Source organism: Branchiostoma lanceolatum, chromosome 18 (genome assembly GCF_035083965.1).
Source record: "Branchiostoma lanceolatum isolate klBraLanc5 chromosome 18, klBraLanc5.hap2, whole genome shotgun sequence".
Taxonomy (NCBI): Eukaryota; Metazoa; Chordata; class Leptocardii; order Amphioxiformes; family Branchiostomatidae; genus Branchiostoma; species Branchiostoma lanceolatum.
The window spans coordinates 394,746-419,735 of NC_089739.1; the positions used below are offsets into that span (position 1 = coordinate 394,746).

Genomic DNA, 24,990 nt, shown 5'->3' on the forward strand with positions numbered 1-24,990 from the left:
TTGCATAGACCTTTGCTATAAAAAGGATTTCATCTAGGATGTACTAGCCTGGAACCTAGCCATTGAGAGGTTTCTCTAAGGATGTTCTAGTCTGGAACCCGGGAATCGCAAAGTCTTACATCTAGGATGTTCTAGTCTTCATCGGGTACTCGACCATGCTAGAGGTTTACATCTAGGATGTTCTAGTCTTCATCGGGTACTCGACCATGCTAGAGGTTTACATCTAGGATGTTCTAGTCTTCATCTGGGACGCCATGCTAGAGGTTTACATGTGACACGTGACACAGAACTCTGGGAACAGTTTGTAATGTCAGCTGAGAACATTGGGAACGAGAACATGTATTTACAGAAACAAAATGAACGGTGCAATAATTCTATATACTTACGACGACGTGCAACGATTATTCAGTCTGTACAAGTGTTCGGATAACTTTCAGAAACGTGTGCCTCTATACAAACTGGACGGAGAAACAGAAAGAAGAGCCACATCTACCAGTTTCTGTGGCTAACATATTCAGAGAGATGACGTCATTCCCTACTGACGTCATTCCCAGACGGTAACCCTAAGAACAAAAATAAATCTTTGGTCGAGCTCAGAACAATCGTGAGCATAATTCGTCTTTGAACAGAATAAGTCTTTTACGAAAATAAACAAGACCAGCGGAATGATAGTGATAACTATTCGAGTGATAGACTGAAGAGAGATTCCAGTCAATCTGCGACTTTCCAACCGATACCTGTAGCACGTGACCTTACGTTTACGACACTGGCAGAGGGCCAAAGGTTGAAGGTGAGAAAGACAAGCCCGTAGCTTTGGTGCAAATATAAACATCCATTCACGTTTGACCCGAAGCTGGTGTCAAGTGCCTTTAGGCCTTATCCAACTACCTATGCCCTGTCTGCGTAATGCTAGGGTTACATTTCCTAACCGGGGTCCGGCCGGACTGTTTACGGAAACGAAAAATCAAAGTGTATGCCCGTAAATTTGCACAAGCTATGCTCTTAAAAAATTTTTAGGTACGTTTTGTGTTTTTGTTGTCTTTTACATCATACTTTTTGTTTACAAAGACTGCCCGGCCGGGCCCCGGATGGGAAATATAATGCTTCGGTCACATTTCCAAACCGGGGCCCAGCCGGGCTGTTTGCGGGAACGAAAGGTATGACATAAAAGACAACAAGGCACACAAACATTGTAAATATCAATCATGAGCATACTTTGTGTATATTTCTTGGCATACACTTTCATGTTCCGTTCCCGCAAACATCCCGACCGGGGCCCGGTTTGGAAATGTGACCGTAGCATTAATGACCCTACCATAAGGCTATGAACTGCAGAGTTTACAAAAAAAATCCTCTCCAGTCTTCATTTCATGGTGACGAGTTCCTGCACAGAGCAGTGCGTGAGGCTGTGTCTGCGCAGGTCGCAGTTCCGCCGGAACACCTTGCCGCAGTTGGCGCACTGGTACGGCTTGATGTCCGTGTGCGTCAGCAGGTGCGTCTTCAGGTTGCTGCGCTGGTTGAAGGTGCGCCCGCAGGTGGGGCACTTGTGGGGCGACTCCTGCAGGTGCAACGTCCTGTGCACGGCCAGAGTCCGCGACTGGCAGAAGCCCTTCCCGCACTCGCTGCACTTAAACGGCTTCTCCTTGGAATGGATGTACCTGGGAACGGGAAAATAAAGGGTTCAACTAACAAACAAACAAACAGACAAACGGAGTCCGCGACTGGCAGAAGCCCTTCCCGCACGGTTTCTCCTCGGAAAGGATGTAACTTAAGACGGAGGGAAAGGGATTAAACAAACAAGCAAACAGACAGACAGACAGACAAACAAAATATGTATATCCAATAATCCTAGATCTCTACAATACGTCAGAGAAAGGGTAATAATGAAAGGCAGCAGAAATGATCAAGTATTTCTGTATAAAGCAACATTTATTTAAAAACATACACACACACACTTAATCAAAGTGTCCGAAAACAAATATTACATTACTAAGTAGTTAAAACATATTGTTACTAAGTAGTTAAAACAAAATATGTAATGATATATGTTGATAGAGTTATTAGGACTCAAATGACTGTGTATCTCTGTTATATTGTATCTGACCCTTACCTCTTCCCTCATGACCTCAATGAAAAGCGGCCTGCGTGCCGATTTGAGCTTATCATGAATAAACAAAGGTTCAAACAAACAAACAAAATCTTTGCAGCTGTCAGAAGTAAAAACTATGTGACCCCGACGTGACTCGAACACGCAACCTTCTGATCTGGAGTCAGACGCGCTGCCGTTGCGCCACGGAGTCGCTGTGACACATTGAGGGTTTTATTGCAGTTATTAACAATACACTGTATCCCCCCCCCCCCCCCGATACTGTGGGCAGTACTGTATATAGGAAACACCGACTAGTGATTGGCATCTGATCAACTTTCCTGAGAAAAACAGAAATTAATCAGAAATTAAACACCGTATCTATAGGACTTGAACTTGATATTTTTGTACATTTTAACGAAGAGCTGATTGAGTGTTTATCAGACGAAAGATGGCGCCCACAAATCATTAATGAAGAATAAATATGCCTTTCTTCGCGTTTGTGAGCGGTTAGTGACGGTAGTAGTTGCAACGGTAATGAGGAAAGAAGTGTTATTTACCGGAGACTTCTGATCACTGACGTCATCAGCGGGGAAGGCAGAACGTTGATGGACACACAAGAGAAGAGAAGAGAGTAGGTAAGGGAGATTGTTAGATGGAGGAAGTCAGAATGATGAAACGTCAGAATAGGCCGAGATGCAGGTCAAAGTCCAACATGAATGTCAAAGTTTAAGGTCCCAGACTCCCCCCATCTGCTTGCGCAGTTTAAACAAACTAAACGTTGGTTATATGACAGAAAGAGCAGAAAAGAAAGGACAGATGTTTGTTTGTTTGTTTGTTTGTTTGTTAGTTTGTTTGTTTGTTTGCTGTACTTACTTGTGGTCCCTGAGGTGATCCTGTCTGCGGAACGCCTTGTGGCAGATGTTTGTTAGTTAGTTAGTTAGTTTGTTTGTTTGTTTGTTTGTTAGTTTGTTTGTTTGTTTGCTGTACTTACTTGTGGTCCCTGAGGTGATCCTGTCTGCGGAACGCCTTGTGGCAGATGTTTGTTTGTTTGTTAGTTAGTTTGTTTGTTTGTTTGTTTGTTAGTTTGTTTGTTTGTTTGTTGTACTTACTTGTGGTCCCTGAGGTGATCCTGTCTGCGGAACGCCTTGTGGCAGATGTTTGTTAGTTAGTTAGTTAGTTTGTTTGTTTGTTTGTTTGTTAGTTTGTTTGTTTGTTTGCTGTACTTACTTGTGGTCCCTGAGGTGATCCTGTCTGCGGAACGCCTTGTGGCAGATGTTTGTTTGTTTGTTAGTTAGTTTGTTTGTTTGTTTGTTTGTTAGTTTGTTTGTTTGTTTGTTGTACTTACTTGTGGTCCCTGAGGTGGTCCTGTCTGCGGAAAGCATTGTGGCAGATGTTTGTTAGTTAGTTAGTTAGTTAGTTTGTTTGTTTGTTTGTTTGTTTGTTTGTTTGTTTGCTGTACTTACTTGTGGTCCCTGAGGTGGTCCTGTCTGCGGAAAGCCTTGTGGCAGATGTTTGTTAGTTAGTTAGTTAGTTAGTTTGTTTGTTTGTTGTACTTACTTGTGGTCCCTGAGGTGGTCCTGTCTGCGGAACGCCTTGTGGCAGATGTTTGTTAGTTAGTTAGTTAGTTTGTTTGTTTGTTTGTTTGTTAGTTTGTTTGTTTGTTTGTTGTACTTACTTGTGGTCCCTGAGGTGATCCTGTCTGCGGAACGCCTTGTGGCAGATGTTTGTTTGTTTGTTAGTTAGTTAGTTTGTTTGTTTGTTTGTTTGTTGTACTTACTTGTGGTCCCTGAGGTGGTCCTGTCTGCGGAAAGCATTGTGGCAGATGTTTGTTAGTTAGTTAGTTAGTTAGTTTGTTTGTTTGTTTGTTTGTTTGTTTGTTTGTTTGCTGTACTTACTTGTGGTCCCTGAGGTGGTCCTGTCTGCGGAAAGCCTTGTGGCAGATGTTTGTTAGTTAGTTAGTTAGTTAGTTTGTTTGTTTGTTGTACTTACTTGTGGTCCCTGAGGTGGTCCTGTCTGCGGAACGCCTTGTGGCAGATGTTTGTTTGTTTGTTTGTTTGTTTGTTTGTTTGTTAGTTTGTTTGCTGTACTTACTTGTGGTCCCTGAGGTGGTCCTGTCTGCGGAACGCCTTGTGGCAGATGTTTGTTTGTTTGTTTGTTTGTATGTTTGTTTGTTGTACTTACTTGTGGTCCCTGAGATGATCCTGTCTGCGGAACGCCTTGTGGCAGATGTTTGTTTGTTTGTTTGTTTGTTTGTTAGTTAGTTTGTTTGTTGGTTGTACTTACTTGTGGTCCCTGAGATGGTCCTGCCTGCGGAACGCCTTGTGGCAGATGTTTGTTTGTTTGTTTGTTTGTTTGTTTGTTTGTTAGTTTGTTTGTTGTACTTACTTGTGGTCCCTGAGGTGATCCTGTCTGCGGAACGCCTTGTGGCAGATGTCGCAGGAGTAGGGCCGCTCGTCCGTGTGGGTCCGCTCGTGGATCAGCAGGTTGTACGACTTGGTGAAGTGCCGCCCGCAGAACCGGCAGATGAACTCCTTCTTAGGTCTCGCGGAAACACGTCCCCTCATCTCGCGAGAGATGGTCGCCACCGCATGAGACTGTGGAGTGTTCGTTGCGTTCCCCTGCGCTCCTGTGTCGCGGGGGAAATCGTCCCTTTTCACGTCGTCCTGAGTCGCTGACGTGGCGAGATGTGCGAAGTCGAACTTGGCCTTCCTCTCATCCTTGACTGGAATTGGCGGGAAACTGAACTGAAACATGCCTGTCTCCGGCGGGGGTGAGTACACATGATAGAACGGGTATCCCGGCAGGCAGTACGGGCTGAAGACGCCTAGCGGATAACCAGAGGACTGCAGCTCTGAGAGGAACGGTCCTGGGAACCCCGTGGGGAGGGGCACCCCCGTGGGGAGGGGCACCCCAGGGAGGCTGTAGTTCAGCGGCGGCCGGAGCGCTGGCAGCACCGTGGGCCGGATTGGGAGCACCCCCCGCCCCGGGTCGTCAGGGGGGGTGCCGTGTCCCAGGGGGGTCCCCGGCGTCAGAGGGGGTGTGGGCGGCGACTGGCTCATTTCTGCAACAAAGAACAAAGAAATATGAGTTTTATATGTGGCTCACAATGGCAGAAAGACGAGATGTCTTTGAAATGACTTTGTTCCGAGGTTGTACACAGGCGACCTCCTCATCGTCAACTCCAGGGCCAACATGCACCAATAAAACTTTGGCGTCCAGGATTAAAAGTCGCTTGCCCTGCCGACTAATAGCCTCCGTTGCAGACTCCTCCCGGCTGTTTTCTTTTTCAAATTATTGTTTTTATACCATTACATTTCTTTTCTTATTGCTGCCCGGTCAACAACAATAAAAAAAAATGTAAAAGTAAAACTGAAACTTAGGACATGTAAACAGTCGGAAGGAGTCTGCAACGGAGGCTAGCCGACTACTGTGTGGTAAGTTGGTAACAAAGTTGGTGTTTTCCTTTCTCCATACGTTTTGAGCTGTAACAGCGTGTTTACAGACCAGTCTGACTGGTCCGGACCTTTTAGCCTAGAGATTTAAGGTGAGTTGGGTTTGTGAGCTGGCGGCCCGAGTTCGATTCCCGGGAGTTCGATACTCTGGCGATCAAAGAACAGAGAAATATGAGTTTTATGTGGCTCACAATGGCGGAAAGACGAGATGTCTTTCAAAAGATTCTTTAACTTGTTCCGAGGTTTTACACATGATGTAGGCCACCCCCTGATCCTCGACTCCAGGGCTAACATGCACCAATAAAACTTTGTTATAGTCAACTTATGTAGGCAAGGAGCTTGGTAATGTAGTCCCTGGAAGCATTCGGCATCCAGGTTTAAGAGTCGCTTGCCCCGCCGACTACTGTGTGGTAAGTTGGTAACAAAGTTGGTGCTTTCCTTTCTCCTTACGTTTTGAGCTGTAACAGTGTGTTTACAGACCAGTCTGACTGGTCCGGACCTTTTAGCCTAGCGCTTTAAGGCGAGTTGGGTTTGTGAGCTGGCGGCCCGAGTTCGATTCCCGGGACACTACTCTGGCGATCGCCGCGTGCGTTTCAGCTCTCCAGCTCACGCTGCTTGCTGGTAGAGAAAGCACAGCTATAAAAGATGTCATCATGATCTCCTGTAGAACTGCGGGGTTTGACGAGCCGCACGCCTCCGTGTCCCCGGTAAGACTACAGCAGGACCGCCCCGTTCAAGACTATAAACCCGGCCGATAGAAGCAGGCGCTGATAACGGCGTGTCTGCCCGGGCCCAGTGGCGTGTCTGCCCGTATCATGTTCCTCAGCACTGCGCTGCCTAAGCCTGCCTTCCAGACCTCCAGATCCCGGCTCCGTGCATCCCGTTGCTTATCAAATTTTGGTGTGACGACATAAAGAAAACGGGACGAAATGGAAAACCCGACAAAAACACCCAACAACACGTCAAAAACCGACCCAAAGTAGTCTCCAAGCAGACCTAGGGGTTGGCAAAGACCGTATCCAACTGGCAGAAGGAGTTTTCATAGCCAACCCAAGTCTCATAGCTTGGGTTGGCTATGAGACTTGGGTTGGCCATAAAAAACTCATTCTGCCAGTTGGATACGGTCTTTGCCAACCCGTAGGTCTGCTTGGAGACTAGACCCAGACCTCTGCTTGGAGAGTAGTTCCCATGCACTTGGACAAGGCGAAAGTCAGCACAAGGGACATTTCTACTGCACTTTTCAACATAAAGTGGCAGATTTGTCATGAACTCAAATAACAGGTCTGAAAGAACATAAAACATTTCACAGGTCTGAGAAGCATGCTGTAGCACCACCCCCTACATCATGTTGTAGCTGGGTCAGCCCCCCCCCCCCATCATGTTGTTGGAGTGTAGACCCCCCCCCCCCCCCATGTTGTTGGAGTGTAGACTTATCTCTGCCATCTACAGAAGCTCTGCAATGTTAAACACCATTCATCACGCTGATTGGCCCGTCATAACATCGGGCAGGACCATCCATCAAGTCACGGGGAGGGGGCAGTACTGAGGGGAGAACCATTAGTGGAAGAGGAGGGCAGGGGAAAGCCAGATAAGCAAAACATGCGGTTCTGCCACAATATTGTCAATAACATCTGCGGATCTGCGCATTAATCATAGAATCATAAAATGATCTATTTACGAGTTCCTCAAATGTCCCGTCTAAGAACCACCCCAACAATGCCGACGTACGAAGCATGATGAAGCAACGTACGTTCCACAACGTTCTGCCAGCATGTGAGTCCCTCTAAACTCCAAGCAGATGGGGGGAGTCTTCATCTTGCTGAGTAGGCAGTTTGGCACGGAAAATGGCAGCTAGGAAGACGTAACGATTTCTAAAAATGCTAACGAGTTTTAGATAGACAATTGGAGAACACGAGTACAACGGATGAAGCTATAGTATAGAGTCGAGACCCGAGGGACAAGGACACTACAGACAGCCCCTCCCTTTCCGAAGATGGTATGCAGGTATTAAGGCTCCCCTAACATCTGCTTGGAGCTTCGTCCCTGTCGTGTCGCGTTCCATCACGCTCGGCGCGGATTCCCGCCTGCAACGCGGACCTTGGGAGGTGTCAGGCGGGCCGGTGGACGGGAAACGTGCGGGTTTGTCCCGGGTATGTCGGCAGGCTGCCCTGGCCCTACGCGACCTTTCCGTAACACGACACAGCTGTGGCTCCTGTGTTCGGAGTAACATAGCTCCCGTAGCTTCCGTGCATTGCGGTGTAGTCTCACAGACATTCTACGCCGGCTAGAGAGAGAATATTTGGCAACCAGAGGGTTCCATTTGAGGGCTCCGGAATGAAGCATTTTTGGACTGACTCTCCTGGCCTAGTTTTGCCGAGTTTTACGATCATTCCCCCCCGTAGGAAGGCCTGGTGGAGGCTAGCTTTCGTGTACTACGGGCTCTCTCACAACACAACACACAGCGCAACACAACACGTGCAACGCAGCCAAACACGACACAACACATGCAACGCAACACAACACAACACAGCACAACGCAGCACAACTGAACACATGCAACGCAACACAGCAAAACACAATATGTCTTCTATTAGTTCTAACCTTCAGTGAGGAAACAGCTATGAAACGTCCAAACTTGTACACAGCTCGACTGAGCGTTTTATCGGCAGACCTCTCCTGACGCGCCCGGATATACAGAATGAGTTCCCGCCTGGTATCAGCGCAGCCCGGGTCAGCAGCGGTTTATTTGCCGGGTTATTTGTCGGGTTATTGACTGTTTAAGTATTGACTCGATAACTGCAGTCAATAAAGCGGCGATTACCGGCGTGATGAGGAGATAGCGGGGACCGCTGGGCGGGCTGCGGCGCGACGGGAGAGGAGCTCCCGACATCGGGGAACGGCGCGATGCTGAGATAGCGGGGACCGCTGGGCGGGCTGCGGCGCGACGGGAGAGGAGCTCCCGACATCGGGGAACGGCGCGATGCTGAGATAGCGGGGACCGCTGGGCGGGCTGCGGCGCGACGGGAGAGGAGCTCCCGACATCGGGGAACGGCGCGATGCTGAGATAGCGGGGACCGCTGGGCGGGCTGCGGCGCGACGGGAGAGGAGCTCCCGACATCGGGGAACGGCGCGATGCGGAGATAGCGGGGACCGCTGGGCGGGCTGCGGCGCGACGGGAGAGGAGCTCCCGACATCGGGGAACGGCGCGATGCTGAGATAGCGGGGACCGCCGGGCGGGCTGCGGCGCGACGGGAGAGGAGCTCCCGACATCGGGGAACGGCGCGATGCTGAGATAGCGGGGACCGCCGGGCGGGCTGCGGCGCGACGGGAGAGGAGCTCCCGACATCGGGGAACGGCGCGATGCTGAGATAGCGGGGACCGCCGGGCGGGCTGCGGCGCGACGGGAGAGGAGCTCACGACATCGGGGAACATGAACACGCGATTTACGGCGTCATAAACCGGCCGGGGTCCGGGCTGTTGCCCGCCCTCGCCGCACGTCTGGTAAAACTAACATGAACATCATAAACTAACATCGAAGCAGATATAAGAGTAGGGCTTGTACATTTGGAGTTTCTTTTAAGACAACCAGGTAATCTCCAAATATACTATATTCTACCAACCTGATGAAATTATTTTCGGAAGTAGGGCTTGTTCTGAGCGTATATGATATTTTGTTCAATGTACTTTTTATCCCGAAGGTGTGTACATTTTACAGATACCCAACCCCCTTCTTTTTTTAGTACATGTACCTTGACGATATCTTTAAAAAGTGCGCAATCTCGTGTTTTTGACTTGTTAGAACGATTAACTTGACTCTCCCTACGCAAGTGGTTTATAATAACGGGAAAAGAGGAACAAGGAAACAGCGAGGGATTCTCGCTGATGTGAGGAAAACACGAGACGTGTTGGCAGGCTGGAGCGGCAGATGGTTCAGAGATACATAAAAAAAGGCTGAGCCAGGAGTAAAGTCGGGACATCGTGACGGGCGGACCACGCCGGTACAGGGAAGGACACGGATTCCTGACTTCGGGTTCCGCTTTTCGTGCAGGAACGAGGAAACTTCCCGTATAAACGAGGTATTTTCATACAGTCTATAAATTAGTATGATACAGAAGCGACAGGAAGTCACAAATTTTAAGTCTTAAGATTTTTTTTTTGTACTTCCAGTCGTACGGACTGAGAGTGAGGCGTACTGAAGTGTCTTCGCCCATTACATTAGACTATAATAAAGGCTGAACACAGTGGACTACTACTCGTGATAATAAAGCAGCTACGTTTGTACTCACTCGCTCACTGACTCACTCACTGTCTCACTCACTCACTCACACTCACTCACACTCACCCAATGACTCACTCACTCACTCACTGTCTCACTCATTCACTCATTCACTCACTCATTCACTCACTCACTCACTCATTCACTCACTCACTCATTCACTCACTCACACACTCACTCACTCACTCACTCACTGTCTCACTCATTCACTCACTCACTCATTCACTCACTCACTCACTCAGTCACTCACTCACTCACTCATTCACTCACTGTCTCACTCATTCACTCACACACTCACACACTCACACACTCACTCACTCACTGTCTCACTCATTCATTCACTCACTCACACACACTCACTCACTCACTCACTCACTCACTGTCTCACTCATTCACTCACTCACTCACTCATTCACTCACTCACTCACTCACTCACTCACTCACTCATTCACTCACTCACTCTCTCTCTGTCTCTCTCCCATAGCTATCCAAGTCTGACGAAAGGCGTCTTAACAAGTGTCTAAGTCTTCGCCCATCATGCCTTTAAGTCTTTAAGTGCCCCGTTAAGACGTCATTCTCCTTGTGTAACCCGCCGACGCCTGAGCCTGTTGACTCCCCCTGCTGTAAACCCGCCGATGTTTGTCACACACAGCCATAAATCCCGCTTGACGCTCAACGGCAGGATTAGTACGGGGTAGAACTGGTCTCCACCAGACTGACAACACTATCGGGCTATCAGGAGAATATTTGCCAGGGGAGTTTGGCCGCCATAGGAAGTTCACTAGCCTGGTTTCAACCAAGCCCCGTGTCCGCTAACGGCTATCCTACCGCGGGGAGGGGAGAGAAAACCCCGGAAAGCTGGAGTTTGCGTTATACAGACTAGAAGTTCACTTGCAGGCGGAAATCTAACCGTCCAAGAGACCGACTCTCATGGCCAACCCCCCCCCCCCCCCCCTTTTTGCCGAATCCTACGATCCGTGGCCCCGTAGGAAGGTCTGGTGGAGCGAGGCTAGTGTAGAACCAGCAGCAAGGGGAACTAATATGGACCCGGTGTCATCAGTGCAGCCCAATCGGCCGTTTTGTCCGGGCTAACCAAACTCTTGGTAGGGTTCTTGCATCGAAGGGAAGCTTGCTTGACAGAACCTCTCCTCAGTTTGACTCGTGATCTCTCATAAGTATGATCTCAAAGGAGTTGTATGGTCTGCATATTTACTCTGTTTCGTACGCTTTTGTAGACGCATTTATAGGTAGATCTTGAAGTAAACAAATGCCACCAAACAATCCTAACCCTACATCTGTTTTGAGACTAACCTGCCCTGGACACACATCTGCTTGTAGCGCCCCGGTAGCAGGCATGTTGGTGAGAACTCGGTGGGGCATGTTCACACCCGGCCGTCAGCCCAACCCGCCGGCTACCGCGCTACGCACGGCCGCATGGCCCGGCGAGAAGTCCCTTCCCTCCCGCCGGAGGGCCGGGAGCGCCCCGGTAGGCTAGGGTCACATTTCGGAACCGGCGCCCGGCCGGGCAGTTTGCGGGAACAATAAGCATGATACAAAAGACACAACAAACGAAACGAAAAAAAATTAACGAGCATAGTCTGTGCATATTTCATGACATGTCACGTTGTTTTTATGTCGCTAACGTAGTAAAATAGAAGGCCCAACAAAAATGCCTAAAAACGACCAAGGAGGTTATTTTTACCCTCCTTGAAACGACCCAAACTAGCCGGAGCCTAACCTCTGCTTGGAGAGAGGCCGGCCGGGCCCAGCTCTGGTGACCTGAGCAGTAGCCGGCATGTGGTTGAGATGGCGGCGGGACGTGTTCACACCCGGCCCGCCTGCTACCGCGCTACGCACGGCGAGCAGTCCGCCCCTCCCGCAGGGCGCCCCGGGCAGCAACCCTGAGCAGTAACCGGCATGTGGTTGAGATGGCGGCGGGACGTGTTCACACCCGGCCCGCCTGCTACCGCGCTACGCACGGCGAGCCCGCCCCTCCCGCCGCGCGCCCCGGGCAGCAGCCCGCCCTACTTCCACGCGCTAAGCTAAACAAACCCGCGTTCCGCCAGCTCGCCTTACACCGGCAGGAGCGCCTGGTAGCCGGGAGTGTTGTTCTTCTCTTGACCCCCACCGACCCGGAACAGACAAGAACCAGATGGAGGGGAGGAGGACTTCTAATCAACAACACGGATCGGGATCGGGGTCTACCTAGTGCTGTAGCTAGTACAAGGCGTCGCACGATAAGGAACGAGAAAACCACAGAACGCTAGAAATGTGCATATCTGTAACAGTTACATGTGGTAAAACAGGAACAGACAAGAACCAGATGGAGGAGAGGAGAAACTTCTAATCAACAACACGAATCGGGATCGGGGTCTACCTCGTACTGTAGCTAGTACAAGACGTCGCACGATAAGGAACGAGAAACTACAGAACACTAGAAAACTGTGCAAATCTGTAACAGTTACATGTGGTAAAACATGAACAGACAAGAAACAGATGGAGGAGAGGAGAAACTTGTTATCAACAACTTGCCGGGAACCAGAGTCTACCTACTACAGGAGCCTGCATCACCGGACAACAGAACACGCGATAAGGAACGGGAAAACTACAGAACACGCGATAAGGAACGTGAATACTACAGAACACGCGATAAGGAACGGGAAAGCTACAGAACGCGGGCTGGAAATGTACAAATTTGTACAAGAAACAGACGGAGGAGAGGAAAAACTTGTAATGAATAACAGCGACGCTAGTACAAGGGGCACGATAAGGAACGAGAAAACTACAGAAAGAGAGAAAACTAGAAATGCACACATCTGTACATGGGGTAAAACAGGGACAGACATGTCACATGTACTAGTAATTAGGGTGTTAAGTTTTATTCAAAACTTCTATTTTTACGAATTCTTGCCATACTTTGTACCATGTACAATTGTCGTGCAATAAAGTTCTTCTTCTTCTTCTGTTCTTCTGTACAAGTACCAGATGGGAGAGAGGAGGAACTTGTCATGAGCAGAATCGGACATCCGGAGTTTGCAGAGCGGGAATCTAAGAGGGCCTGCATGCCCCTTTTACGTAGAGCGTAATCGGCCGTTTTAATTTTACGTAGAGCGTTGCCGACCACTCCATGATTTAGCGTAGACCGTAGGGAGGCTTTTCTGAATTTAGCGTAGAGCGTAGGGAGGCTTTCTGAATTTAGCGTATTACGTAGCCGGCCCTCCGAATTTAGCGTAGAGCGTTGTCGGGACCCCCCCCCCCCCCCCCATGCAGGCCCTCATCTAAGGATCCCAAATACCTCGTAGTATAGTTCTAGTATAGTAAGTTCTGCATACGCGCTAAAGTATATATGTCCCGCAGTCACGAGCAAGACAGGGACATAGTTGGCACTTTGCTGAACAAGAAACCGAGAAAACATGAACTTCTAATCAACACCGGCTGGAGCCTGACACAGTACAGAAGACACGGACAGAGAGCGAGGGAACTTCAGAATAGGGGATACCCACACGTTCACTGCCTGCAGAAGACACGGACAGAGAGCGAGGGAACTTCAGAACAGGGGATACCCACACGTTCACTGCCTGCAGAAGACACGGACAGAGAGCGAGGGAACTTCAGAACAGCGGATACCCACACATACACTGCCTGCAGAAGACACGGACAGAGAGCGAGGGAACTTCAGAACAGGGGATACCCACACATACACTGCCTGCAGAAGACACGGACAGAGAGCGAGGGAACTTCAGAACAGGGGATACCCACACGTACACTGCCTGCAGAAGACACGGACAGAGAGCGAGGGAACTTCAGAACAGCGGATACCCACACATACACTGCCTGCAGAAGACACGGACAGAGAGCGAGGGAACTTCAGAACAGGGGATACCCACACATACACTGCCTGCAGAAGACACGGACAGAGAGCGAGGGAACTTCAGAACAGGGGATACCCACACATACACTGCCTGCAGAAGACGCGGACAGAGAGCGAGGGAACTTCAGAACAGGGGATACCCACACATACACTGCCTGCAGAAGACACGGACAGAGAGCGAGGGAACTTCAGAACAGGGGATACCCACACGTCCACTGCCTACAAAAATGCATGGTATTCATTTGCTGAATGTTGTATAATACATATATGTTGCCAAAGCATCCAATACTACAGACACTCGTAGAAAAATTTTAAGAAGAGAAACAGATGGAAAGACGAGAAAAAAATCGCAACCGATAACGGACTGGGTCTGGACGGCCGCGAGGGGGACAGTCCTGTGCACAGTGTCACTGTACAGGGAACTGGGATAATGCCCGTTACAAACGACAAGAAACCATCATACAGGGACTACAGACACACAGACACATGTGCGGGTTAGTAAAAAATGGAAGGATGTACACAAGCTGTACATGCACTTAAGTTCGCGTGGTTTTTATTTCGCGCTAAGGCGAACATGAAGTGTTCGTGGTAGTTTTATTAAGTTTGCGGCAGCGCTATAGTTAGTTACATACTGCTACAGAATTCGACCAAAAATGTTCGCGGTGAATCGATCGCCGCGAAAACCGCGAACATAAAACCGCCGCGACCATTCCTGCATTTACATTTACAGTACTATGTGACCCTATGTGTCATGTCTGAGTATTGATTATGAAACAGTAGCAGGCGTCAGAACGGCTGGCATGGCGGGGGGAGGGAGGGAAGTGTGACCTGCACGGTAGCGACTACACACGGGCACGGAACAAGGAGATGGGAGGATCATCCTAACGTGACAGTGTATAACAACAGCATTACACGGGCTAGAGATTAGTCTGGAAGCCAGACTGTTTCCAGGGCTTACAAAGGCCAGCTCATCGGCTCTAGGGCCGACATGCCCCCAAGGAAATTCTTCTTAGGCCGCTACTCGGTAGACCGTCGTTGTAGGCCTTTAATACCAGCGTTTCATATTTGAACTGATAGATATCATAGATCGGGTTTGTGGCATCCAGGCTAGCTAGAGTTATGCCTTAGCCCTGCACAGATGTGTAACAATGCAAGATCGCCGATAGTTAGAGATAAGGATCTATGTCCATATGGATGACTCCGGGAGGCGGGAAACTCCGGGTTCTCTTCTGTGTTCTCCCACGCGTCCCGGGCTTTACGATGACTCTCCAAGCAGAAGTTGGTGAGGACGTTTGTGACCTTTTATCATATGCCCCGTTTGTGTAACACCACCCCACCCCCACCCAACTCCTTGTCCTTTGAGCCTCCGACCTGGGGCAGAAGTTGGTGGGGAGAGAGGACAAAAATCGAGGCAAATGATAAAAAGGTCACAATCTTCCCCACTAACCTCTGCTTGGAGAGTACTGTACGGTAGCGGCGCGGTCCCCCCGACCTGCCGAACACGAGCCGCGCAAACATATCATCGTCCTGCGCGAATCAGCGGAGAACAGGAGCTGTCGGGACGTGACGAGACGCAGGTGGGACTCGGATGGGGGAGGCGCAGAAACTAGAACCGGACTGGCGACGCGAGATGCTAGCCTGGAAGCCAGGCTGTTTCTAAGTCTCTTGACAAACCAGTTTCTTGCCAGGACGCTGCACTGTTTCCAGGACTACACAGCTCAGCTCCTCGGCTCTTGGAACAACATGCCTTCAAGGAAATATTTACCACTAGGCTAGGTATAACTCAGGGGGTCTGAGGTAAATTTTCTTCGGAGCATGTTGGCCCTGTGGCCGAGAAGCTGGCCTGTGTCGGCCCTGGCATACAGGCTAACGTGCTGTACGGTAGCGACAAGACGGCTTACATGGTACAAGAGGAACTGTCTTTACATGTGTTCAATACTTAGTATATGCTGTACTAGTTCTGTACCGGCTTGTAGCCATACAGACACTTTTACAGCACAGGACGTCAGCAGTTAGTCGTAAGCGGGAGATGATCTGCAAAGCGGCACGTAACACGGGGGCGGGAGTTATTATAAACACGGCTGGGCAAAATTCTTCCCATCATCGGCCAGGATGGACGTGAAGACAAGCCTGGAAGCCAGACTGTTTCCAGGGCCAAAACATGCCAGCTCCTCGGCTCCAGGACCAACCTACACGCAAGGAAATTTTAACACAGCCTCCCTGACTTGACTGGTACTAGAGTGAATAAAAGTTCTACACAGGAACTACGCGGCTTCAGATGTCTTACTGAGGGACGACTGCGGTGTGAAAGATGTCGGTTAGCTTGAGGAATGAATCCACTCTACTATATACAGCCTCCCTGTTAGAAAGTCTAAGCCTTGGCTGTGTATATTTTCTACGGGGGACATGCTAGCCCTGGAGCAGAGAAGCTAGCCTGTGTAGCCACGGAAACAGTCTGATATCCAGGCTAACGCGGACATGTCCTGTTCGCGCTATTCCGCAGATTTGTGCTGCATCAGGAATTACTCACAAGGAAGTAAGCGTGAACTCCGTCTCTAACCGTGAACTTAAACTTTACCCGTGAACTTCAACTCAACCCGACCCGTCCGGGAAATAACAACCGTTCTGAGAGGAACGTAAACACGTCGATGCTGTTATTATGAAATTATCGTGTACAGTAAATAGACACGTTTTACACCCAGCACACAAGTTACTACACGTCTACGGCAGAACTCTCGACTGGGTCAAACTATTGAAGTAGCGATTACATCACAATCTACAAATGTAAGTTTTCTTCTCACGGGCGAAAGTTTCAGGACACTTCTCAAATTATAATATCTACCGTATCGAGCTCAGGGGAGCTTCTTGTAGAATTTCCTTGGAGGCATGTTAGCCCTTTATAGAGCCGAAGAGTTGGCATGTAGACGCCAAAACAGTCTGTCATCCAGGCTAAAAACCACCTCACAAACCAAGCTGGGCAGTCGGTTCTACATGTACCGTTATCTCTGGCAGTCGAGCTGTACTTACCGGGACTTGTTGGTGCGTCCGTCGGGGAGAGGTGGGCGGGAGTCCGAGGCGTGTCAGGCTGTCTCTCGGAGCGTGTGCTGCCGAGTCCGGACCGGGCGTGTACGGGACCACGGGCGGGCGTACAGGGCGGAGGGGCCGAGGGGAGCGGGGCGGAGGGACGGTAAGCAGCACGGGGCGGGCTTGCGACTTCACAGTTTGGATCGCGACCCAACTTCTCATGCGCACGCGCAGTCGGAGGTAATTTGTCAAACCTGCGGGAGTCACCAATCAGAGCGGGGGTGGGGGGCACCTGTGGCGGGTCAACACAGGTCAAGAACCGCTGATAAACATCTCAGAAAACATCTCAGGAAACTGTAGCAAGCCTGACGATAAGGCACAGTGTTCCGCAGATGTAGCGGTAAGAAGCAGCACACAGCTGCAAGACGTCTTTTTCTTGGAGTCATCTTGGCACTGCTCATGGCAAACATCTTGTAAACTCAAGGAGTTCGCTGCTTGAAATTTTTTTAAGGTGTTGTTGAGGACTTTGATTAGGGGTCAGAAAGGTCAATCAGCAGTGATAGCCATCTTGTATAAACTTTAGCGGGGATCGGGAGTAGATCGGAGATTGGACGAAGAAGCCGGGACTCGTCCGGGCGTTTCGTCATGAATCAGGAACGGGTATGAGTGGAACTTCCACTGTCGAAGCATCGATGAAAGCTTGGCCTTGTGAAAAAAGGCACTTATTTGCACTTATTTGCACTTTTCTGCGTCTTTTATTTCTGTGTGTCATTTTTTTTTTAATTCTAGATAAAGACAACATAGAAAACGAACAACACGAAAAAACAAAACAAGAAAGCGTTCAAACAGAAATATACTTATGGGAGAAGAGATACCAAGCTAAAGGCGTGACATCTTCTTACATAATTTGGGATCGACCCTTGGAAAAGCCGACAAGAAAATGCACAAAAAAGGTTACAAAAATTTGTGATATGTACATATGTTAGCCTGAGTGTTTCAGTTCCAGGCTCTACCTTCGACGGTAGAACGTGGAACTGAAACAGGATGACACTCAGGCTAGAGATTTGTGTGCTTCTTAGATAAAACATCATGTTGTGTTATTACAATGATGAAGTACACTGTGAACAAAAAAAATGAATTGTTGGATTCAAAGCTTAGTTTTTTTTTGTTTTAGTCTTAAATCTCTCCGCGAAAGTTCAGTCTTTTGTTCATAACATGTTGTGTTATTGAAAGTCCATCTGTGTCGATAGAAGCCATTCAGAATCAAAGTTTCCTTTTAATACAAAGACTGGAGTTGATCAGTGCAGTCAAAAGTTTAGGGAAATCCAATTTTTGAGTTGGCTGTTGCAGTCCAAATTTGATTCAGAAAGTTGTTTTATCTTTTGGTTTATCTCGTTTATCAACCTGAGATTTTTATCTATTTATCTTATAGTCAATACGATCTACAAATGTCCGTACTGCGGCCCTTTAAGCATTAGATTTCCAAGTGGGGCAAGAGAACATGGGAGAACCTGACCGGACAATTGGCACATAAATTACATAACAGAAATCGACCTTACATAACTGTGTGCTTATCTATCTTTCGAAGGCCTTCATAATGACAGTAAGACAGTCTATACTGACTGTTTGGGCCACGACCCCCCCCCCCCCCCCGCTGATGGGTGTAACTCGGGCCATTTTCCTTTCTTTTGGAATGTTGAGAGAGACAAGTTGAAGGTCACAGTGCCACACAAGGTGAGCTGCTTTCAAGAAGCAGCTAGGAGCTGCTTTAACATGTAAGAGCACGGCTCGTTAATGACAGCTGTCTCAGAATTTCCAGGAAAGTTTCTGATCTTTAAGTGTGTAAAATCAGGACGTCGGGAAACGACTCCCCTGGCTCTCCTGAAGGATCCTGAAGGTCAAGCTCGCCAGTCATCATTTCCGCGCGAACGGAAAGCACAGTGACCTCTGACCTGTACTGGAAACGTTCCGTACCGGCGGTCTGGGAACCGTCATGACGTGTTTTGCTCCCGTCGTGACGGGTTGACGGGATAATGACGCGATGACGCCATACAGACCTTGACACACATAGCGGCCACCCCTGACTTTACCTAGCCTCGACCAGGCCTCACTGAGGTCTCTGGAAAGAGTAGAAATTGTCAAATGGGATAACATACCAGCTGAGAAGTCAGCCGGCCGGGAGTGCAGTTTGAGGCGGGCAACTTAACTCCCAGTCCGGCGACCAACCCCGCTGGCATGTTATGTCTATTCTGACAATTTCTATCCTTCCCGGCGCCCTGCGGAGCCTGGTAGAGGCTAGTCGGAGGAGTCCGCCCCTCACAAACACGCCAGGAATGGCGGAACGCAGCCCTGCGGAGCCTGGTAGAGGCTAGTCGGAGGAGTCCGCCCCTCACAACCACGCCAGGAATGGCGGAACGCGGCCCTGCGGAGCCTGGTAGAGGCTAGTCGGAGGAGTCCGCCCCTCACAACCACGCCAGGAATGGCGGGAACACAGCGCCCTGCGGAGCCTGGTAGAGGCTAGTCGGAGGAGTCCGCCCCTCACAACCACGCCAGGAACGGCGGGAACACCGCGGCCCTGCGGAGCCTGGTAGAGGCTAGTCGGAGGCTGAAGCCCGCCCCTCACAACCACGCCAGGAATGGCGGGAACACATCGGCCTTGGAGCCGCCGACAGACGAGAAACGGGCCGGTCCAGCTCTGAGGCCGATGGCGAGACGAAATAGTTTTCCCGAGAACTACATAGTACTAGGGTACAACCATGGACTTTTTTATTTGCATTTTGAACAGACACAGGGCTTGAGTATTGTACTCAAGTTAGTAACTTATCAACAGGGCTACATGCAAAGATCAATAGGTTTGATAAGGTACTGTAGGTTTTCCTATAGTCGCGAACCCGCCCAACACTGATGATGATGATTCCCATAGCTGGTTTGAGGCCGGGGAAAGTGGGTTGTTATCCACTGCGTCATGGACTTGCACAGCAAACACAATCAGCATCATGGGAAAACTATGCGGTACGGGACTGCTTTACAATGGAGCCCTTAAAACATGTAAAAGGTGTCACAAGACGTGCGATGTAGTATAACCGGCCGCTGCCAACCTAACAGCGAGGATAATGATTCCCTTGTATAGAAACAAGTCAAAGGCGTTGGCCGTACAAAAGATGGCCTGGATGCGAGACGCTTGAACCCCACTGTAACAGCAGGCTATTGAAATGAAGCGTTCATCGTTCTAAAGGAATTAATCCAGGCAATGAAACTATAATTGAAACCGTGTAGAAACACGATGTTCTATCAGTGCGGAATGTAATCTGACGATGTCATCGGCGCATTCCTCGCCCGTTACTGTAGCTGCCGGAGGAGACCACCCCCCCCCCCCCCGACTGGCATCTATCTGTCCACAGATCCGAACCTCGAGATTAAAGCTCGACACTTTTCCATTTAGGGAAATACTTGATTGCACAATAATATAATTCTAGTTTCTTCTTTTCCTTACCAAGCGCGAGTTAGCTGGGTGTAAAAGTAAAAGCACCGTGAAACGGACCAAAGCTTTGCTTGGCGAAAGTGATAATTGGAAACGCTGAGTTGGCTGGAATCGGCGCAGGCGCCTGGACTGATATCACGAAAGATACTGAAACTGAAACCCACTATATCATAATTATCAGAACCCGATTGTATCCAGATTTAACAGATTAACTCATGTTAACCTTTATTGCTTAGTAAGTAGAATATAAGAACTATTTCGTATTTCTGTTTAGTTTGTGAGTTTTGGTAGTTTCTAGCTGACTGTAAGAAAGTCGCTGCACTTTTTGTTGCGCTGATAACTGAAGACTGGTGCGCGGGTTGCATTCCTTCTCCATCGCGCAATTACCGCTGACAGACGGCCAGGCCTCGCAGGTGATTAACGAGCTGGATACTAAATCACCCCCCCCCCCTCCCTCCACGGGCACCTTGTGGAGATTGTCAACTGTCCGTCTGTGCCCAGATGTGTAAACCGACCCTCCGGGAGCGTGCGGCCCGGGCCCGTGGCGCCACGCCAGGCGGGACAGGGTCGTAACTCTTCCGCCGGAAAAACGTGCGTCGTCTCAGGACACCGGGCAGACCTGAGACATTTTTTTTAGAAAAAACTACGGCAGTGCGTTCTGACATTACGTCAAACATGGTGATACCTGGCCGGGTATCTGATAGCCTAGATACTAGACTGTTCAGAGGGCCTACATGGCTAGGTCAGGGAGGCTTGCTAGGTACAGCTTCAAGTACAGCAGCAGAAATCTTGGATCCCTCTGCCTGTGACATGATTCTTTAATACCCCAAGAAGCCTGTATTTCTAGGCTTACTGCGCCTTGATACCCTGCTTTAAAGGCTGTATTTCTAGGCTATCTGCAGCAGAAGAAGTGTCTATAAACACCAATGCCGCCAAAGTTGATTCGAACATACCTAGTTTAGAAGCCTGTGATTCTAGGCTAGGTGCCGTAGAAGCTGTCCCTGATCCCCCGTACCCTCGGTAAACCCTACTACAGAAGCCTAGGTTCTAGGCTACCTGAAGCAAAAGCGGTTCCTGATCCCCTGTACACCGGAATGCTATTCTTCAGAAGCCTAATGCTCTAGGCTATGTGCAGTAGAAGCGACTCCTGACCCCCTGTGCCCCTGGGCTGCCCCTTGTTGCCCTACTGCAGACGCCTGCAGTTCTAGGCTACACGCTGCTTCTGACCCCCAGTGCCCCCGGGCTGACCCCACGGTGCCCTCCTCCCCTCCAGTTGACCCCCGTTCCCTCCTCCCTAATCCTGATTGGCACCGCCCAAACACGGCTGATAGGAGCCGTCAGCACGGCCGCCACCTCACCCGTCAGCCCGCCGTCAGCCCGCCAGCAGCAGCCGCGCCGCTGTTTGTGGAAACAACTACCGACCGGACTGTCTGACGGGCAGGGGACGCGGGACAAGGTCAAGGGCGCCATGTTCTTCTGCCATCAGGGGTCATGACCGCACACACCTCGGGGTGACGTGTGACAATGTCAAGTCCAACTGTCAATGGGCGTTCATATGTCATAGCCTTACAACACAAGAGTAAAGTGTAATAAGGTCACATGGCCAACCGCCATGCTCTATTGTCAGTTGCCACAAGGCCATGTTTGACTATGATCTCACAAGGCCACGATATTCTATTGTCAACTGAAGGTCAAAAAGGTCATGTTATGAGAAAGGTCATGTTCAGCTAACAACATCACAGGTCACAAGGTCACCATGTTCTATTGTCATCTTCAACGGGAGGTCAGGGGGCATACATTCCACGACATTGACACTGACATTGCACGAAACTATTACCATTGATATCGCCATGTACCAGTTTTAGAATCTTTATAATAGAGTGCAGTTGGGACTTTTGTTTGATAGTCTCGTCTTTACATCAAGACTGCACAAGTGACAGAGAGATTCCCTTAAGAAACAGGATAACAAACTCTACCTTAGTGAAGACTTACTGTTGCTTCATTTTCATTAAAAAGACTGTTTGATCTACAGGACTGTAGCTGTATGTTTTCCACAAGGCCGTGTCAGCAGGGGCATGCCGTTAGTGGTTGTTGTAACTGTTGAAACGGCTCTCTGACAGGCACTTGCGCCAAGTGTGTTTATTTTACCGGCCGCCCATTTTCACGGCCCGTGGAGAACCGGGAGCTGTTGCAAGTCACGCGAGACTGAACGTGAATGGGAGCCACAGTAGCCCAAGTCACGCGAGAGTGCGCGTGAATGGGAGCCACAGTAGCCCAAGTCACGCGAGACTGAACGTGAATGGGAGCCACAGTAGCAACACCGACTCGCCCATTGGAGCGATGTTTGCTGCGGGCTGACAAATTTGCTTCCCGCTCGTAATAACCTGCCAGGGCCGGGACAAGCGGGGCCTTCGGGCTCGTAATAACCTGCCAGAGTCGGGACAAGAAAGGTTTGTCACCGTAAGGACAAGCTAGGCCCTTCGGCGACGCTGGGGGAGGCAAGTCGTGCCATTTACCGGTCCTGCAGTGACTCACACTAACTGACGTTTTGAAATAACTTAATGAGGTTAAAATAAATGACAACGTTCATTGCGAAAGCCAGTTAGATAGGAAAAAAAGGTGGATAAACATTAGAGAGAACAAAATGCTGACCCTGCATTTATACTTATAAGGTTTGACTTTCCGAGACAATGTAAGACAAAGGATTTTTTTCATCTAAGGTGCGGGTTTTGTGGTTATGATGTGGTATGAAAAATCTTACACTGTGCTAAAAGGCATGGACATTTCAGAAACTGTGTATTTCTATACCGCTTCTTTGCGAAAACGAAAAATAAAAAATGCATACCACGAAAACACACAATATATGGTTAGAAGTATTTTGTTTTACATTTTGAGTCTTTTGTTGTCTTTTGTATCATATTGTTCGTTCCCACAAGCTGCCCGGCCGGGCCCCGCTCTGGAAATGGGACCAAAGCGTACACCACTCCATCCACCCACGTAAACACCTTGCGAACAGAACACTTCGGCAAACACGGGCCTGTTTGTCGCCGGGCTCAACCGACAGGTCCTCCTTTCTGCACACGTCATCACCTGCGTATCTGACATGTCTGAATACACACCTACTGATGACGTAAACAGCTCCCTTTCCTCCCGTGTACCGTCAGTAATGGTGTCTTTTGGGCGGTTTTATAATCAATTCGTTTTGATCGTTATCAAAGAGATGTGTTGTTTTGCTGAATAGTTGAGCACTTGCCAAACGAAGGTACAAAAACAAGTCCTATCTGCTTGGAGCCATGTTTGCCGCCATGTTGGCTCCTGTCAGCGGGTAATTGGGCGAGTAAACGGGCTGTCGTTCCACAGCAGCGGAGCGTGACGGGGGTGCGTGGGGGAGGGGGGCAGGACAATGGGCGGGAAGGTCACCTGAAGGGCATGCCCGGGCTCCTGAACCCACCGTACAGGTGACCTCTACAAGGAGGAGGGGCAAACTTGGGGAAACTTCTTACCCATCTTTCTCTCAATACTCGATTGATGATGGCACTGGGACAAACATTACTGTATAAAACTCAAACACTCCAACTAGCAAAAACTTCGGGAGAGCATTTTTACGTCCAGTGTCTCTGTATATTTTATCTGCAAGCTGCTACATACAGCTGTATCTTCACTTCTGTTTTACAGAGATGTCTGACTACACGTCTCGCTATTTCACATCTCCATCAGTGAGCCTGACGCCTCGTCGTCTGAAGAGGCCCAAATGTCGACTTCTGTAACCCGAAAGCCTGACGTACAGAGCACGCGGAAACGGTAAAAGAAGAATGTTGATAGATGCATTTTTAAGTGTAACAGGTACGTCTTTGTCAAAAGCCACTTGAGTTATTGCATATTAATTCAAGACGTCTTGGCGACTCTGATTGCTGAGTCAGCATCTTCCCTCACGTCTTGCTGTCCCCAGGTTGACCCCGCTGTTTTTCAGGCTTGTTTTCCAGCAGCAGACGGATCATGTTTGTTTGTTTGTTTATCTGTTTGTTTTGGAATAAGGAACTAATAGGTTTTGCCATCATACCCTACTCTTATCGATAAGTGTGGCGGGGTCTTCAAGGTGCTGGAGGTGTGGCTCTGCCGGCTTAAGATCGTCTTAACGGCTACCAGGTCCTTCTGTTCCCTGATGTACCAGGAGAACTAAGACGTTGAGTAAGCATCTCCCTTTGCCATACTGACCGCGGGCTGACCCCGCCCGGCCCTGGTGTTTTTCTGAGGTTTATTTTCCGACGGCAGCGCGAACAAGCTCGGCGCGACTCAGGTGCATGTGTGCGGAACGGTGCGAGCTGACGCCGGGACGGTAAGCCCCGCTTTGAGCCGCCGCAGGGTCACGCCGGGGGCACCTGGGATCACCTGGTCAGACCTGTGGAGACCCCGATAGGATGTAGCCTGGAATCCAGACCTATTATAGCTCCCGAGTCTCTCTCCGCATGAGAGTAGCCTGGATGCCAGACCCTCAAACTCTAAAATACCCCACACAATCGATATTCTAGAGTTTGGGGGTCTAGCATCCAGGCTAGGGAGAGAGCGAAGATGATGATGATGATGATGATGATGATGATGATGATGATGATGATGATGATGAGCGAAGATGATGATGATGATGATGATGATGATGATGATGATGATGATGATGATGATGATGATGATGATGATGATGATGATGATGATGACGATGATGATGATATGTACGCGGGTTATGTTGCAACATGATGAGAAAGAAACAGGCTTAGTTCAGGATGCATCTGTGACCATGGACTG

At 49.4% G+C, this 24,990-nt stretch overlaps 1 protein-coding gene and 1 non-coding gene across 2 annotated transcripts; both read right to left on the minus strand.

The window, feature by feature from the left end:
* Window positions 1-290: 290 nt before the first annotated feature.
* Window positions 291-21,663, minus strand: LOC136424535 (uncharacterized). The gene is made up of 4 exons (XM_066413151.1): window positions 21,421-21,663; window positions 16,716-17,004; window positions 4,475-5,150; window positions 291-1,658 (listed from the first exon to the last, which is right to left on the minus strand). Exons 1-4 carry the CDS (start codon window positions 21,661-21,663, stop codon window positions 1,364-1,366), a joined length of 1,503 nt encoding a protein of 500 aa, XP_066269248.1. The 3' UTR covers window positions 291-1,363.
* On the minus strand, window positions 2,229-2,300 carry Trnaw-cca (transfer RNA tryptophan (anticodon CCA)). Its single transcript has one exon. It is a non-coding gene; the product is annotated as a tRNA-Trp (tRNA).
* Window positions 21,664-24,990: the final 3,327 nt, after the last annotated feature.